Raw genomic sequence first — 19,251 nt, 5'->3', positions numbered from 1 at the left:
TGGGGCATTCCTTTTACTTCTGAAAAGCATTGTCACGTCTCTCCATGTCCTGGCAAAGTCTCATTCATAAGGCAACTGGGATATTTTTCATTCATAGGCTAGAAAGCAGATAGTTTCAGGCTGTTGACATACGTTAACCTTAATTTTGAATTTCTGAATCATCTCTTAGCCTTGGTAGAATTGTATATTATCCATAAATACTAGTCTTAGGCTGACTTGAGTGACACAAAATGTATTTTCATGACTTGCTCTGTGAAAGATTAAATAGTGTTACTGTTACTATAAAATTAATATAGAAATAATCAAATTTCCTAATTATTATACTAAAATGACTTATTTGGAATGAAATTTAACTGCAGCTATTATTTATTTTTAACTATGTTTGTTTTTACCAGTGTAGGCAGAGGCTTAGAGTGTTCTTAGAGTTCTGTATTGCAACGTGGTGGTTAAGAAGTACATTAGCAGTTCTATCAATAAAAGTTATCGAGAAAGTCTCTTGGTGCCTTCTCCCACAGCCACTGTTTCTCACATCTCTTCTTATTTCTAGTGGCTAAATATATGTTATCATAATCCTTTAAGTAAATTAGTTGATTATACAGGATAAGGAATTTATATATTGGAAATACAAGTATTTTAACATCAGGCTAACTTCTGCTCTAGTAGTTTGAAGAGCAACATTCAGATACTGCTAGGGAAAGATATTGAGTCCTGGATACATGACTGGACTTAATTATACATTTCTGGTTATCTAGAGTGGTACCAATTTTCTTAATTTGGATTTTCATGTTAGGCATTTGTGGTTACAATTCAATTTTGATCTGTTCTATAATTTAACTCACAATAAAGCTCAGTTATAATTTTTCTCTTACAACTATTTTGGCATTCTAGAAGGTTAAATTAGTCATTTGGGGATGACTTATGTCAAATAGAAGGATTATGTTTAATCAGGTTTCAGAAATTTAAAAATACTGTGATTCTGTTCTGAGTCAAACCTTGAAGCTTTGCTCTGTGAGTGGCGGATCATTTCTTCCCCTCAGCATAGCAGAGGCGCGGCCATACTCCAGGGGTGCCGTTGTGTTGGTGCTGTGTCACCTCGCCTTGCTCCAGATAGTTGATAGGAACAAGGGCTTTGGAATGACCCATACTGCATCTTTGGTATGAACTGTAGAATCTGTGGATCAAATCACAGGTTTTAGCTAACAGAGACACAAGCCACAAAAGTAACTCCTGTCCTCTAAAATTGAACCATAATCTGTTTATGCGGGCTTCTGAGATGTTTCTTTAAAAGAGGTTTTGGCCATCTGTTTTCAAACGGCTTGACTTCTTAAAAAAGTCAAAACAACAAAGAATCCTTTATTAAAGAGAAGATTTCTCAAAATGATGTGTCCAGTCATGTGAAGATTTCTTAGGAAAGGACTTAAATTATTTTCCCAAACCATTTTCAAGGATTGACTGTAATGTCATTCAAAATATATCACTGAACAGGAAGAAAGTTGGGAAAATTCTTTATCTATTTTCATCTTTGTTTTCAAAAACCTAGCCAGATTGGAGGAAAAGGAATTACTATTTTACATGTTTATAGAAATCCTGATGAAACTTTTAATACTGAACTGTATTTTAAATGACTTTAGGTGCCAACTGCAAGCATTTCTGTGGAAGGTAATCCTGCTCTTAATCGTGTAAGATGGACCCATTCTGGAAGAGAGATTGCCGTGGGTGATTCTGAAGGACAGATTGTTATCTATGATGTGGGAGAGGTATGGGGCTCACTGCCTATAATTTTGACACATCTATTTAGCTTTCATGGAACTATAGTGACAGTATCTTTGTGGTTAAATCTAGTCTTTGAGGTTCATGAATTGAATAACCCATGTGTTTGTAAAGATAAAACTTACTTTTCATTACAGAAGCAACTCTTGAGATTAGTTTCCTTTCTAAACTGAATGTCCTGTGTCCTTATGCAACAAATTTTGAGGGTAGTATCATATGTCGAAAGTACTTTCCAGCATGCATTGCTGGAAATTAGAAATTCTTCAAGCAGAAGAAATTTAGTTACAGTTGGACTTGGGAGCTTTACAGAATTGACATTGAGATAAGATTTTATTTTCTATATTCGTAGATTTGTTTGGACCAGGTAGCTCAAATAAAAAGTAGTATCTTTTAAGAGCTACCTAATGACTATGTGAAATGTCATTCTTGACTCCTTGAGCCTTGTTGCAAAGCCATTATGAGTGAACCCAACAGGATGAGTTGCAGCCCTCTCATCTTTACTGTTTGGGTTGACTGTGCACAATGCTCGGGAGTGGTTTCCTCATGTTTTAGCCCTGGCTAGCGCCTTAGTCACTCTTTTCTTTTGCTGTGCCTTATACTTCTCCATCCTCTCTGGAAATCCCACAGCCTCTAGCATCTGCATCTGGAGAGAGGTAAATTGGATCATGTAGAGCAGCCAGTTGAATTCTCTGCATAGATGGAATTACTCTGTGTCTGCACCATCCAACATGGTAGCCATTAGCCAGATTTGGCTACTGAACACTTAAAATGTGGCTAGAACAACTGAACAACTGAATAACTGAATTTTCAGTTTTATTTCATTTTAAGTAATTTAAATGTAAATAGCCACATTTGTCTGGGAGCTACAATACTGGGTATCACTGTCCCATCTAAAGTCGTACAGTAGATTTAGAAGCAGGCACATCCATTTGCCACGCTGAATGCTCTGTGCCCTAATATGGCATACTGCTGCTGCTGCTGCTGCTGCTAAGTCTCTTCAGTCATGTCCGACTCTGTGCGACCCCATAAACGGCAGCCCACCAGGCTCCCCCGTCCCTGGGATTCTCCAGGCAAGAACACTGGAGTGGGTTGCCATTTCCTTCTCCAATGCATGAAAGTGAAAAGTGAAAGTGAAGTCACTCAGTCGTGTCCGACTCTTCGTGACGCCATGGACTGCAGCCTACCAGGCTCCTCCATCCATGGGATTTTCCAGGCAAGAGTACTGGAGTGGGGTGCCATTGCCTTCTCCGAATATGGCATACTAGATTCCTCCAATATTATAATGACAGCTGTTAAAAATTTTTGGTTATTGAACTGCTTCAGTGAGGGAAATATATCACAAGTGTCCTTTCCCCTTTTACTATTGATGTGTCACTGAATTGGTAAGTAGCAGCATACCTTTTGACGAAAGGTTTAAGATACATCAAGAAAGGTTATCTTATACTCCAAACAAAAATACTTAAACAAGAAATCAGCCTCATATGAACCATGTTTCAAAAATTACTTCATACTCATGTGCAAGAAGTAAAAATTCTTCAGGAATTCCTTCCTGCTCACCAGAAAATCCATGAGATAGTGCATAGGAGTTATATTTAAAGAGCATCCTGTCATTCTTTCACAGATGCTGATAATAGCAAAATCATTTCTGAGGCTGTCACAACACACTTCTCAAACACTATCTTTTGTTTTGAAATGTTATAAATTATTGGTATAGTAGCTGTAATTATGGAAGGGACATTCAAGTCAATTATTACTTTTTAATGGAAAAATTATTTGAAAACACTGAAAAATAGTGGGTAAGATGATCTTTTATTTCAGTGTACATAAAGCATTGTATTTCTTTTAACAGCAGATTGCTGTCCCCCGAAATGATGAATGGGCACGGTTTGGCCGAACACTTGCAGAAATTAACGCAAACCGAGCAGATGCAGAGGAGGAAGCAGCTACCCGAATACCTGCTTAGCTCCTGAAGAGAGAATATATAGCCTTAGTGGATTTGGGGAAGACTCGAAGTAGATCCTAGAACTATTTGCATGCTTCTGTCTAAATGATAATTAAAAGGAAATTTCGTGGATTAAACTATGGATTTAATGCAGCAAGTCTTACAAAGTCCTTTTTTATATAACATGCATTTTGTTTTGAATTTGTGTCATTTTTAATACAGTTGATTGACTTTACAGAATGCAACCTTTTCTGAATTCTTATACACAGGTGTATATTTGGTATTCTTTTGATGTCTTTTCAGCTTATAACACTATATACAGTTATTTCTAAAGCACAGATTATGGTCCACATATTTTTAAATAACCATGATTCACTGTTATACTGATAATGTGCTCACTAACCATAATATGTAGGAACATTGTTTATTCTTAGCTAGAGCATGAAAACTATCCAGTTCTATTCTGATATTCTCTTTTTCTTTACAATTCTTGTGATTAACTGTCTATAAATAAAAACAAATATGCTTTAACTTTTCAAATTTCCATTTTGATTTATTCCTTGCAATTAAAATGTTATTAAATTCTGTCTCTCTCATAAGGTACCCGTCTTCATCTTGCTTTAAGCTCCTGTTGTAAGCAGCTACTTCAAGTCCTGGAAACTTTGTGCCTTAAATTACCATATAGTATACTGTAGATCTCCCAGTTCGTTATGAGCTGATGTCTAGGTAACCTAAGTGAGAAAATTTCTTCTAGGTTAATTTTTGTTTTACTCCCTTTTTCTTCCCATCTAAGATATGGCGTAAAGAATAAACAGAAAGCTGCCTGTTGTTTTCACTAATTGAGATTATATGTGAGCCCTCTGAGACTGAAACCTCCTTTGAGAGAAATTGATTTTGTGGTTGTGGTAGCCATGAAAGAAAGTGCTCAAATTAAGTTTTTGTCATTGAATCAACTCCACATCTTGAGATCTGTTACAACTTTGTCTATAAGCCTGAAAGTTAAGTGGCAAATATTCTAAGAATTTGTGTTGAAATCAACCTGTTTCAGGACTAGAGAAAAAGATTATTCTCACATGTTAAATTTATTCACTTTCAGTTGTCTAGTTCCTTGACCTTTTGTCCTTCTAAAGTTTAACTGTCATTTATTCAGCAACATGAAGAATAGATAGCAGATTTTGAACATTTTTGTTTGGATTGATTTTCTTAATCTAACAAAGATCTGGTGGGAAATACATTTCCAAGTAATTTATTCCTAACTATGAGTATTGTATACTGTGAGGAATAATTGACCCGGAATATTAACCCCAAATTCTAGCTCTGGCACTCATGAGAAGTGTGGTTTTTGCCAACTAAGTCTTTATATCTGACTTTTTATCTAGGAGTTAAGATTAGATGATTTCTAAATTTCCTTCCAGCTCTAAAATTATTGATTGTAATTACTTCAGGCAATTCTCTATTTTTATATATTCAGTTTTCATAGGTTTACACCCCATAATTGCCTGTTATATATCAGCAGCAAATAAGTTACCTCATGGTAGTAATGTCTGTGAGCCAAAAATTCAATCTTAGCAGGGTCACACCGTCTTAGTATAGAACTCAGGTAATCACCTAAATAGTTACTATATTCTTGCCCTCCATTTGTATAAATGAGTACAAAAAAAGAAGACACAATTATGATTAAGGTTGGAAATCACGAGATGAGGCAAACCCAGATACTCATTGGACTCAAGTTGATGCATCCAACTGTGAAAGAATGAAATTGGTGTTAGTAAAAAATACTTCTCACCAAAGAGTTCTTGCTTTTGGGAAATAACTTTCTTTCCTCCCCCAAAATACAATGTAGGCCTTTATCTTTACCCATTTAACTTTAGCCTACATTTTTAGTAACACACGAATTTAATGGGAGGAATTGCCTTTTAAAGTTGACTGTGAAAATAAATAAAAGTTAACTGTGTAAAAGCAAAATACAAAGTACTGAGGGTGTAAATATTGATATGAAATCTTCTGACAGATTAAGCTGCTTAGAAAAGTGTCTCAACTCTTCTGTTTTAGAAATGGAAACCTTACAAGTTTAAAAAATAACCACTTATGGAAATTGTACCTTATTTGTTACTAGTTATACTTTTTTCCTGAGTGGGAAACAAGCCATAGCTTTCTGGCTAATTTCTTATTTTGCGTTTGTTGTTTGGCTATTTTCTTTTCTAATGAGAAGTTGGTTACCTTTGAATAGAGGAAGAATACTCAGTTTTGCAGAAGACAGCTTGTAAACCTCAGAAATAATCGGGGTTTTTTTTTGTATTAATAACCAAAAAAAAAAAATCTTCCAGTTTATAGATCTAGTTCCCTACAAAGTTTAGAAAATCTCTAGATAGAAAACGTTTCAATAATGCTGAGATATTGCATATTGAAAGAATGGATGACTTAAAATTTAGGAGTAAGAAGTAAAGCTAAGTAGGTTTAGGAATGATCCTAGTCTTTCAACATTGTAAGAATGTTGATTCATTCTGTTTTATACTAGTAGTAATAAATTGTAACCTCTACCACTTGAACCACATGGAAAAGGTATTTGAGTGAATAAAAATTTGGAGTGAAGGATATAATTTTTCATCTTTCCATTCTGTCAGGCATTCGCTTTCATTTTTTTTATAGTTTTAAAAATATTTATTTTGGGCTGCACTAGGTCTTCATCACGAGCTGTCTCTAGTTGTGGTAATGGGCTACTCTAGGGCAGGGGCTTCTCATGCAGTAGCTCCTCGTTGCAGAGCATGGGCTCTGACATGTGTGGGCTTAGTAGTTGTGCACAGGCTTAGCTGCCCCACAGCATGTGGAGTCTGCCCAGAGCAGGGATCCAACCTGTGTCCCCTGCATTGGCAGGCAGATTCTTAACCACAGACCCACCAGGGAAGTCCTCAGGCAATGCTTTTTAAATGTCTTTTCCACAATCCTGGTATTTCAGCATTGGCATTGTGATAGTTCATAATTAGAAAAAAACTGTACAATTAAGTACATTGCAGAGAACAGAGCTTCAGTTACAACTCCAGCTGCTCAGTGGCTGTGAGAACCAAGTTATTTTAAATAGTACCCAACGTGACAGTATTATGCCTGAATCTTGGGCTTATAGCTAAAAAGCTATAGCTTTGCCTTGTTTGATGATTTAGTTAAGGGATGGTAATTCCCATTGAGGTCCAGCCCCTCCGCCAAGCCAGAGGCAAGAAAGGAGTTCTTGCTTTCCTGCTATTATCTTGCTAACTGCTAGGCAACTAGGGACCTTACAGGTTTGGGAAAAATACCTGGGAATCTTATTTTTTATTCATTTAAAAAATGTGCTGAAGAAATTACTTAGTGCTTCCCAGGTGGCACCAGTGGTCAAGAATCTGCCTACAAATGCAGGAGACATGAGAGATGCAGGTTCGATCCCTGTGTCAGAAAGATCCCCTGGAGGAGGGCATGACAATCCACTCTGGTATTCTTGCCTGGAGAATCCCATGGACAGAGGAGCCTGGCGGGCTACAGTCCATGGGGTCACAAAGAGTTCAGACACGACTGAAGTAACTTAGGAGCAGCAGGAAATTATTTACTTAGAGATCTGGTTTACAGACGGGGTCTCTAGTGCTACCAAAGAAGAGGAAATTTGCCCCAAAGGCAAGAAGGGAGCAGCATGTTTATGATATCTTTTGAAGAAGAGGATTACAATTTAACATTCTTTTAACTAATCAATTTTAATGCCCTAAGAAGGTAATAATTTGCTTGTACTTAATATATAGTATTATAATTTTTGAATCCTTTTCACATATAAGAAACACATTTTAGAAAAAGATCCTATATCCTAGCCAGAATGCCAACTGGAAGGCTTTGAATAGTCATCATATTGTAACCCTTTTTCAATAGGCCAGTGCTCTCAGACCTTTTGTTGGAATTTAGATGTACAGATTCTCTTCTGCCCTCCATGTTCACAATCCCTGAACTTCTTAAAAGTTAAAATGGATTTCTGGTATTTAAGTTTTCAGAATGTAGCTTCCGGCCACTGATAGTTTGAATGTAGCCAATCAGCAATCTTTTACAAACTTTTCTAAAATTACAGTATTTTGTGTTGTTAGTTTCATAGCAGGAATCTCAGTTTCAGCTTCTTAATATTCCATTACCAGTTCCCAGTCAGAGGATGGAACAGCTTGCACTCAGGTAAGCTTTCAGAAAGGTCTGTTTCACTTTGTGAGGTCGTGTATTCAGGTCCGTGGTAATGTATTATCCTGCCTCTCTCGTAATGTACTTGATTGATCGGAAAGCTGTAGGGCAGTGATTGTGTAGGGGGTAGAACACACCTGCGTGGTGCTGAACACGCCGAGACGTGACTGTGTGACTGGAAATCAGTGTGCCACCGGTAAGGCTTTGATGGCAAGTCATTTTATCTTTGTGGATTTTTGTACTAGATTTTTAAAAAACTTATGAACAAATAGAAATGCTTTGGAACAGAATCTTTTATACTTAAGGGTACCCGGCTTGGTATAAGAAAAGAAGTCTCAAAGTCCCAAGTTCTATTTCTGATAACTCCCCATTACCAGTAATATCACCTGGGTAAAGGATCAGTATTCTCATCTGTTAAGTGATGAAAATTTTTGCTTTGTGTGAAGGTTACATGAGATATTATGTATGTGAAAACTTGTAAATTATGAAGTACCATACAAATAATGGATTGTTCTTTAAAGAATATAAGAATGGAGAGAGGTCACTTTATGTAGCCATCTGGGTAATGTAACCCAGCTAATCTAAGGATTAGGTGGCTTGGTATTGAAGAAAAAATTTTTTAATTCTAAGAAATCACATCACAATTTGAATCCTCAGATGTTTAAGAGTATCAGTGAACTGAGGGAGAAATATTTATTGTCCTTAATGATACTTTTCCTAGGAGTACTTTCTCTTACTGCATTCTATGGTAAAATTACAAATTATGCCAGTAGGAAAAAAAGACCCAATTTCTAATTGATATGTAGCTCTTGCTCTTATGTTAGTTTCAGATGTGGATTGCAATATCTGGAGCCTTAGAAGAGGTGGAATGCCTTTTTCAAATCAATGAGAAAACAAAGGTGATCCAGCTACCTCCTGGAGTCAGTCATACCCACAAAAATCTGGGGAACAGTAGTTACTCAACTGTTACAACTTATGAAGTACCCATTCCTCCCTAGGGTCTGTCCCCTTGGAAGTAACATGGGCTTACTGTAGGAAGATGGTCACTGGAAAGAGGAGCTTCAGTCTTAAAGAAACTGTGTGTAGTTGCCAGGCTTAGAGGAAGCCCTAAAATTAGTCTTGCAGGAATAGCTTTTGTCTAATTCATTAGCAGATATGTGCTGTCACATTATATCCAAGTTATGATTTCCAGAAATAAGTCAAAACCTGACTTGATAACAAATACTTGGTAGAATAACTATGCCCTTCTTGATTGTCCCCACTTCCAATAATGTTTGATACAACCAATGAATTTGTCAGTACACTGAGGGTCATTAGATGGATTTGGAGGATGCTTCATCTTCCAAAGGCAGAAAAAATGGCCTTAGCCCTTTTGAAACTCAGGAGTTTAAGTAGAATTTGTGTCGACTGAGTAAAAGGACTTGTATATTTTGTGCTGAAAAATCAGGTAAAGGAGTACAGTGTGATTCTTCATGGAAGACTATCCCTGGGTTTTCCTGCTCCTTATTTTAGGCAAGTCTTTCATTTCTCTAGACCATCATCCTCTGTTGCAAAATGGATGCTGCTGTAATATCAGTGTTAGAATAACTAGAATAATACATCCACATAGATCAGAAGCCCTAAAAGGCTAATTATGAAAGATACTGTGCTTTAGTTTGAATTATATCAACTGAGAGGAAACTAACTAAATCCTAATGTTTGGTTGGTAAATCCCTTCAAAAATGAGGGTCCTGAGATTTGTATTTCTAGTTCAGTGTCTTAGACTTAGTGTCAACTTGTGTTGAAACTCAGTTAACCATACATTCGAGCAAATGTCTTCATCTAAGTTTATTTCCCCGTCTCCCACTTCACAGGGCTGTGTAAAAATGAAGCACTGTACAGATAAGAGGCATGTTATAATGGGAGGTGATGATAACTTCCAACAGTTTTACTACCTGCTCTTCAATAGCTCCCACACGTTTGTAGGTTCTATCTCTTGGCTGTTAGAGGTTAAAAACAAGCTTTTAGAAATCAGAGATCTCTACCAACACCTCTGCTTTACCACAAAGGGCTTTCTGGCTTGACCAGTTAGGATTACTGTCTAATCTTATCTTAGCTCCCTTCCCCCTGCTTTCTCTACTGAGAAAGACCACAAAACCTGTATGAAGTAAGTTTCAAAGAAATAGAATTGGGAAGATCAGTAGTACAAAGATCTTGTACTAACACTTTATACTTAGTGGAAGTATATGTCTGTTTCCAAAGTTTGTTTGCTTTGTAAACTCTGGCTTTAGTATATTCTGACCGTGTATTAATAACTGGTAGCATTTATTAAGCATTTGGTACATGATTCTCTCACACACACATTCTCATTTATCTAAGCTCCCCTATAATGTGGGAACTACTGTTATTACTAACTTAAAAAACAGAAACTAATTTGAACAATTTGTGGAGTAAACACTTCCGCCGTGGCCAACGGCAAACTACCAATGACGTCGCTGAACATGGAGTTGGGAGAATAAACACGTAATGGGCTCTCCCTGCGCTGGTGCAAGCCGCGTCCAGCATGTTGTCCCTGTGCTTGGGGACATCAACTGACTCACAATCTAGGAACTAAACATTCTTATTATAGAGTTGTGTACTTAACCATTATACCACACTGCCTTTATGATCTTAGTCTACCAAGAAATCCGTTTTTTATTCAGATAAGCTTGCGTACAGTGGCACAGGCATAAAAGGACCATGAAATAGCTTTGTGACAGAGGAATTAGGATTAGTGTTCTGGCTTTGAGGAACCTATAAAAATATTTTATAACTTTCTATTGTCCTTCTGGTTGACTCTAACTTCAGGAAGAAACAGATTAGATATGGGAATGAAAATGTTCACTGGCTGAAGATGGTGGTGGCTCTTAAGGAGTCGACTTACCTACAACTGATCAGGACTCCCTTGTGACATCTCTGGTAAGAAGGACTCGGCCTGAAATCTATTTAGCAATCACTGCCTTTCTCTTTCCTAAATCCTCCCCCTCATATCTGCAGGGCCTGAGGAAACAGGTCAAAATATTTTGAGGTTATAAAATCAAGCTAACAAGCTATTATGTTCACACAACATGCACATGCAGCTTGGATTGTAGAATTTTCTGATTTCTCAGAACTCCAGAGGTGGTAGCCAGGGGAGAGCCAGCCCACAACCCATTCCTCTCCTCCTCTTCCACCACTCAATCTCTTAATAGCCACTAAGGAACATTTGTGGGTTCTTCAGCCTACATGCCTAAGTTTTGTCCCCCCTGCAAAGAGCCACCTCTTGACCACCCTTAAATATAAGGCTACATTTTTGGGAAAATGAGCCTGGAAGCTGAGCTGTTTAGGCAGGAAGTTTTGAGTCCCAGGTACCTTAAACATGACCTAGATTGAAATGAAATGGGCTCCAGGTGGTCATATCCTATTGGCCCTGCAGATGGGGATACAGCTACATGGGGGCCTAGGCATAGAACTGATTTAAGAGGCCCTCTCAAATGAGGCAGCTAAGGGTAGTGCTAGGCTTTTTCCTAAAGTCAATAGAGTACAATTTTTAAAATTTTTACTGAGGTATATAGTAAACTATATAACATTGTGTAAGTTTAAGGTGGCACCCCACTCCAGTACTCTTGCCTGGAAAATCCAATGGGTGGAGGAGCCTGGTAGGCTGCAGTCCATGGGATCGCTAAGAGTCGGACACTTTCACTTTTCACTTTTATGCACTGGAGAAGGAAATGGCAACCCACTCCAGTGTTCTTGCCTGGAGAATCCCAGGGACGGGGGAGCCTGATGGGCTGCCGTCTATGGGGTTGCACAGAGTCGGACACGACTGAAGTGACTTAGCAAGGTGTACAATGGCTTCCCTGGTGGCTCAGACAGTAAAGAATCCACATGCAGTGCAGGAGGCCAGGGTTCAATGGATTGATTTGATATGTTTATATATTGCTTTATATAAGTAGGTATAGCGTGATAGAGGTTTAGCATTAGCTACATGTTGTCACAAATGGCAGGAACTCATTTCTTATGGCTAATACTCCATTGTACGTATGTCTGTATAACTGTGCTATCCATTCATCTGTTGATGGACACTTAGGTCGTTGCCATATATTGGCTATTGTGACTAATGCTCCAGTAAACATAGTGAATATATCTCTTTAATATCCTATTTTCATTTCTCTGCATATATACCCAGATGTGGAATTGCTGGGTCCTAAGGTAGTTTTGTTTTTTATTTCTTGAGGAATTGTACTGTTTTCCATAGTGGCTGTACCAATTTACATTCCCAGCAACAGGGTATAAGGAAGGGTTCCCTTATCCTTCCATGCTCACAACAACTTTTGTCTTCTTGATGACACCCGTTCTAACATATGAGGTTTTTATTTACATTTCCCTGATGATTAGTCACTGCAGATGGTGACTGCAGCCATGAAATTAAAAGACGCTTACTCCTTGGAAGAAAAGTTATGACCAACCTAGATAGCATATTGAACAGCAGAGACATTACTTTTCCAACTAAGGTCTGTCTAGTCAAGGCTGTGGTTTTTCCAGTGGTCATGTATGCATGCGAGAGTTGGACTGTGAAGAAAGCTGAGCACCAAAGAATTGATGCTTTTGAACCGTGGTGTTGGAGAAGACTCTTGAGAGTCCTTTGGACTGCAAAGGGATCCAACCAGTCCATTCTGAAGGAGATCAGCCCTGGGATTTCTTTGGAGGGAATGATGCTAAAGCTCAAACTCCAGTACTTTGGCCACCTCATGCGAAGAGTTGACTCATTGGAAAAGATTCTGATGCTGGGAGGGATTGGGGGCAGGAGGAGAAGGGGACGACAGAGGATGAGATGGCTGGATGGCATCACTGACTCGATGGACGTGAGTCTGAGTGAACTCTGGGAGTTGGTGATAGACAGGGAGGCCTGGTGTGCTGCAATTCATGGGGTCGCAAAGAGTCGGACACGACTGAGCAACTGAATTGAACTAAACTGATGATTAGTGATGTTAAGCACCTCGTCATATATCTGGAAGTTGTCGTTGGAAAAATGTTTGGTTCTATACCCATCTTTTAATCAGATTGTTTGCTTTTTCTTAAGTTGTTTGGTTTCTATATTTTGGCTATTAATTGCTTGATACATGCTTTGCAAATACTGTCTCCCATTCCATATGTTGCTTTTCTTTTTTTTTTTTTGCTGTGCAGAAGCTTTTTACTTTGTAGCCCTGCTTGTTGATTTTTCTTTTGTTGCTTGTGCTCTTGGTGTCATATCTAAAATATCACTACACCGATCAGTATCAAGGAGCTTTTTTGTTTTCTTCTAGGGGCTTTATGGGATCAAGTCTTATGTTTAAGTCTTTAATCCATTTCAAGTTAATTTTTGTGAGTGATGTAAGATAGAGGTGTCATTTTTCTGCATGTGGTTATCCAGTTTTCCCAGCACCATTTATTGACGAGACTGTCCTTCCCCAGTTGAGTGTTGTTGGCTCCCTTATCAAATATTAGTTGATTGTTTATGCAGTGGGTTATTTCTGGGCTCTCTATTCTGTTCTATTGATCTATGTGTGTGTGTGTTATGCTAGTAACATATTATTTTAATTACTATAGCTTTGTAGTATAGTTTGAAACGAAGAAGTGTAATCCCTGTGGCTTTTTTCTTTCTCAGGATTGTTTTTGATATTTGGGGTCTTTTGTTTTAAATCTCATATGAATGTTAGGATTATTTTTTCTATTCCTGTGAAAAATGCCATGGGAATTTTGATAGGGATTACATTGACTCTATAGATGACTTTAGGTAATATGGACATTTTAGCAATATTAATTCTTCCAGTTTGTGAACACAGGATATCTTTCCATTTGTTTGTGACTTCTTCAGTTTCTTTCATCAAAGTCTCATAGTTTTCATGGTACAGATCTTTCACTTCCTTGGTTAAATTTATTCCTAAATGTTTTATTGTTTTGATGCCACTGTAAACGGGGTTATTTTTTTTTCTTTTCAGGTATTTTGTTATTGGTGTTATGTAAATATGGGGCTTCCCAGGTGGCTCTGTGGTAAAGAATCTGCCTGCCAGTTCAGGACGTGCAGGTTTGATTCCTGGGTTGAGAAGATCCCCTGGAGAAGGAAATGGCAACCCACTCCAGTATTCTTGCCTGAAAATTCTATGGACAGAGGAGCCTGCAGGCTACAATCCATGGGGTCACAGAGTCAGACATGACTGAGCATGCATGCATGCAAATATAAATGCAACTGATTCTGTATATTGATTTTATATTCACACCTTTTACCAGTGTGTTGTATACTTTCCCATTTCCATGTCACTGACTAGCATCTTTTCATTCCAGCTTCAAAGGACTCCTTTCAGTGTTTCTTGCAAAGCAAGTGTAGTGGACTCCCTCAGCTTTTGTTTTTCTGGGAAAGTATTTCTCCTTCATATCTCAGGGGTAAGTTAGTCAGATAAAGTATTCCTGGCTGGCAGTTTTTTTCTTTCAATGAACACTTTGAATATGTTATTCCACTCTCTTCTGACCTGTAGGGTTTCTGCTGAGAAATTTGCTTATAGCCTAATGGTGGTGCCTTTGTAAGTTACATAATCTTTTTTTTTCCTGACTGCTTTCCGAATTCTCTGATTTTTTGACAGTTTCATTACAATGTGTCTTAAAGGAGGTCTTTTTGCATTGAGATCATAGGTTGACCTGTTATCTTCATGAATTCGGATATCCAAATCTCTCCTCAGGTTTCTGTTCAGCTGTTATTTCTTTGAATAAATTTTCTGCCCCCTTCTCCCTCTCTACTCTTTCTGGAACACTGATTATTCATACATTTGTTCTTTAGATGGAATCTCATAGATAACATTGACTTTCTTTACTCTTTTTCACTCATTTTTCTTTTTTCTGCTCTTATTTCAAAATTCCTATCTTCCAGGTCATGTAACCTGTCTTCCATTTGCTTCACAGTGCTATGGATGCTATTCCTTGGGTAAACATCTCATCTTGTTCATGTACGTTTTTCCCTGATAAAATTGAATTAAGTTTTTTGTGTAATTCATTGAATTTCTTCAAAATAGTTGTTTTGAAGAATCAGCTAGATCACAGAACACCATACCTATAGCTCAGTTATTGGAAAAATTATTCTTTTGGTGATGACTTGTTTACTTGATTTTCCATGTTCTTTGTAGTCTGGCATTGCTGCTTTCACATCTGAAGTACCTGACATCTTAATTAAATCTTTATTGGTTGGCTTCAGCAGGGGTATACTGCTCTTTGGGGCTGTTACATATTTCTTTGCCTTCGTGTAGGAATACCCACTGCACTCTCTTTGCTCCCTCTTGTGGTAGAATTCTTTAAGCTTTTATGTCTTCTCTGGTTCTTACCACTCGGTGGCCGACCGGCTGCAGGAAATCTCTTGTTTTCCAGAAGATGGCGCTATAGCTCCAGTTTGTGGTTGCTCTCTTGCCCACCAATCCTGGTGTGTTTTTCTGACAGGGTTCACTTGCCTTATTCTCGCAGCTGCACCCCGAAAGTGCATAAGGACCTGGCCACAGAGTATGGGAGACAGGAGTTTAGCATTCATTGCTAAAAAGGGAGGGGCAAAAAGGAATGTCGTACCCCACCATGGTGCTGACCGACTGAGTAGTTTTTTTAAGATCTATTGTCTCTAATCTTTCATTGCAAATAAAATAGGTTATTACTGAATACTATTTTGTGACCCCTAAGAGTATTCACTAGTAGAATTTGCTTTTGAGTATCTGTAGGTTCATCACAAAGTTGTGCATACTAGGAAGCAGAGAAAAGAGATGGTATTTCAATAATTCCTTGTAAATAACACTTTCTGTGAATGGCTAACAGCACAGCACATTTTGTAACTATAGGACCGGCTCAGGAGCCACCGCAGTACTAGTTCTTTTCAAGAAAATTAACTGGAGCAAAAGGAACAGTACAAAAATTAGTTGTTACATAAATTAACATGGAAGTAGTGAGCCTGGATGAAGGTGGCAGGTGGAAGAGAAGCATCTACTCTCTCAACCCTAAATTCCGTCAGGTGCTAGAGTAGAAGAAGAAGAAGAAATACGCTATAGTACTGAAAATGAGAGGGCTAGCAATGGAACTGAAATTGTGAGAAATGCCAAAAAGAGCGCCGATGGGCTTAAGGCTATAGGCAAATAAAATGAGAGAAAATCACACAACACTAAACAGATAGAGGAATGGGCTGGAGCCCAGAATCAACAGATACAAGAAGTAGGAGAGTGCCCATGGATACTTGGCAGGGTGGTTCATTAGGGAGCTGACTGAGAATAGCTAGACCAGTCCCATCCCCCAACCATGGGCCAAGTTGGGTACTGATGGGGTGTTTACACCCAGCCTATACCCTAACCGTGGGTGAAGCCATTGGAACTGGAGAAGCAGGGCAGTAACTCATAGGTACTTGCTTACCCTCAAGAGGAAAAAAAGCCTATATCCAGAATTCAACTACTGATATATCCTTGCCTGGAAGCACAATCTATGTATCCCATCACTGGCTCTGATAAACAGAACAACATCCATAAAGAGTCTCGAATCAGCAACTAAATGAGCAACTAAGCAAATTACAACTAAGAATCACCAGAATACTTCAAGAAAGGCCTAAAGAAAAACTTGAAAAAAAAAATCCACAGAAGAAAGAAGATAAGTGATTCCATATCCCAAGGGCAGAGAAGATATCACAGGCATTAAATAAAGACTAAATGCCAGAGGGGTACAGCTTAAGAGCAAAGCTGTGAGCAGGATGAACATAAAGCAAGACTCTCATTACTCAACCTAGAAGTATAGATGGAGAAAGTATCAAGGAAAGCTAAAAGATACAGGTTCAAATATTCCAATATATAACTAGACAGGAGATAAAAGTATGTAGAGAGACAGTAGATTTAGGCATTGGGGGGTGGTCTGAAAAGTCTTAGGATAAAAGCGTTCATCCCTACCCAGCACAGAACCAGATGAATTTTTTAAAGGCAAAATTTCAAAATAACCATGATTAACAAGTCCTAAAAGCTGCTAGCTCCCAAAAAACAGGTTTTATACAAGTTACTACTACTGTCATCGGGCTTCTCTTTGACAATAATGTATGAGAAAGGAACTTACTTTGAACCAAGAATCCTAGACTTCCCGTTTCCAGTCCTGCATGTAAGCAGCTTATACACTGCTAGTTCCTCATAAAAGGAGGTAAAAAGCTAACTGAAAATAACTCCTCCTCGATCTATAATAGGAGAAGGCAATGGCAACCCACTTCAGTACTCTTGCCTGGCAAATCCCATGGACAGAGGAGCCTGGTAGGCTGCAGTCCATGGGGTCTCCAGGAGTCAGACACGACTTCACTTTCACGCATCGGAGAAGGAAATGGCAACCCACTCCAGTGTTCTTGCCTGGAGAATCCCCGGGACAGGGGAGCCTGGTGGGCTGTCGTCTATGGGGTCGCACAGGGTCAGACACGACTGAAGTGACTTAGCAGATCTATAAGGGAAGTAAGGTCACAGGGCAAAGCACTGTCTCCAGAATTAGACTTGACAGGCACATACAGAAGATCACAACATATTGTGGCAGTAAACTCTTTAGAAATGAATGCCAGAGTAAGGAAACCTGAACCATAATAGACAAATCATTGGAGGTTCAGTGTGGACAACTCTTAAGTTAAAAAGCCAGGGGAACCCAATCATGCAGCAGGTAGGATGGGGACACTTGTGAGTTTTACCTCTTCACTGTCTACCAGTTTCTCACAGTGAATGTATGAGAATAATTCCAGTGTGTTTCCGGGAAGAGGAAAGGAACTATTCTGAAATACATGAGAGTATTTTTCTTTATTTAGTAAAGTCTACCCTCGGAGAAACTATTTAAACAAAGCCAAACTGACCTGGGAGGACAGAAGTACCCAACTCCCACTCCAGCCATCCTGTCCCACCTAAGTGTGCTGGACTGGGGGACTGAGAAACATACCTAATTCACAGTCCAGAGGCATCAGTCAGACTGTTTGCGATGCCATGGACTGCAGCATGCCAGGCTTCCCAGTCCATCACCAACTCCTGGAGCTTGGCTCCAACTCATGTCCATCGAGTCAGTGATGCCCATCCAACCATCTCATCCTCTGTCGTCCCCTTCTCCTGCCATCAATCTCTCCCAGCATCAGGGTCTTTTCCAATGAGTCAGTTCTTCACATCAGGTGGCCAAAGTATTGGAGCTTCAGCTTCAGCATCAGTACTTCCAATGAATATTCAGGACTGATTTCCTTCAGGATTGACTGGTTTGATCTCCTTGCTGTCCAAGGGACTATCAAGAGTCTTCAACACTAGGGGATTTTCCCAACCCAGGGATTCGACCCAGGTCTCCTGCATTGCAGGCAGATTCTTTACCATCTGAGTTACCAGGGAAGCCCATTCAGAGGCACAGACTCACCGAAAGGCTGAGCTCTGATCACAGGCATATACACGTCTCCCCCAACACCTCACCACATCACCAAAGGCCTATTTACATTAATTCCTTTTACTTGGTTTGTCATGCTCATTTGTCAGAAAAAAATTACAGGCATACTGAAATTTAAGACACACCGTTGGAAGAGACAGCAAATATCAAAATTATGTAATATGGCACATGTGTCATATGGCAGATGTGGAGGGATGTTGGAATTATCAGGCTGAGATAAAACTATGAAATGTCAAGGACTCTATTGAGGCAGCATGGAAGAACAAGTGGGCAGCTTAGCAGAGAGAGGAATTCTAAGACAGAATCAAAAGAAATGCTGGAGATAAAAACACTGCAACAAACGAATAATGCCTCTGATGGACTTATGAGTAGGCTGGACATGGCTGAGAAAAGAATCTCTGACCTTGAGGGCATGTCATTAGAAATCTCTAAAACTGAAAAGCAGAGAAAAAGTACTGTAAGCAAACAAAACCCCCAGAATATCTAAGAATTGTAGGACAACTGCAGAAGGTGTAACATACGTGTAATAGGAATACCGGAAGGAGAAGGAAGGGACAAAACAAATATTTGAAACAATGAGAATTTTCCCCGAATTTATGTCAGACACCAAAACCACAAATCTAGTAAGCTTAGAGATAAATGCTAAACAAAAACCAAAAAAAAAAAAACCTACACTGAGGTACACAGTATTGAAAGTACAGATCAAAGATTAAAAAATCCTGAAAGAAGCCAGAGGAAATATAATTCAATTTATCCTCAGAAACCATGAAAGCAAGAGGGGACATGAATGAAATATTTAAAGTGTTGACAGAAAAAAGAAGCCACCAACCTAGAATTCTATTGCCTGTGAAATTATCCTTCAAAAGTGAAGGGAGAAGGAGTTTCAAAAGGTTGAAATAGAAAGACTCTGAGCTCACCTCCTTTCATGGTTC

At 38.8% G+C, this 19,251-nt stretch overlaps 1 protein-coding gene across 7 annotated transcripts in view; it reads left to right on the top strand.

Moving 5' to 3' along the window:
- DYNC1I2 (dynein cytoplasmic 1 intermediate chain 2) overlaps positions 1 to 4,252 on the top strand; it is a 54,093-nt gene extending 49,841 nt beyond the window's left edge. For 5 of the 7 annotated variants that reach the window (XM_055572234.1, XM_055572240.1, XM_055572236.1 and 2 more), the window contains 2 exons: positions 1,632 to 1,757; positions 3,620 to 4,252. In XM_055572234.1, the coding sequence (XP_055428209.1) occupies positions 1,632 to 1,757; positions 3,620 to 3,733 (240 nt within the window). In that variant the 3' untranslated portion in view covers positions 3,734 to 4,252. The remainder of the gene's footprint in view (positions 1 to 1,631; positions 1,758 to 3,619) is intronic. The other 2 variants (XM_055572239.1, XM_055572241.1) reach the window with 1 other exon arrangement.
- Positions 4,253 to 19,251: the final 14,999 nt, after the last annotated feature.

Source organism: Bubalus kerabau, chromosome 3 (genome assembly GCF_029407905.1).
Source record: "Bubalus kerabau isolate K-KA32 ecotype Philippines breed swamp buffalo chromosome 3, PCC_UOA_SB_1v2, whole genome shotgun sequence".
NCBI lineage: Eukaryota > Metazoa > Chordata > Mammalia > Artiodactyla > Bovidae > Bubalus > Bubalus kerabau.
The sequence above is the reverse complement of the archived record's forward strand: the minus strand, read 5'-3'. Positions and strand labels throughout refer to the sequence as shown.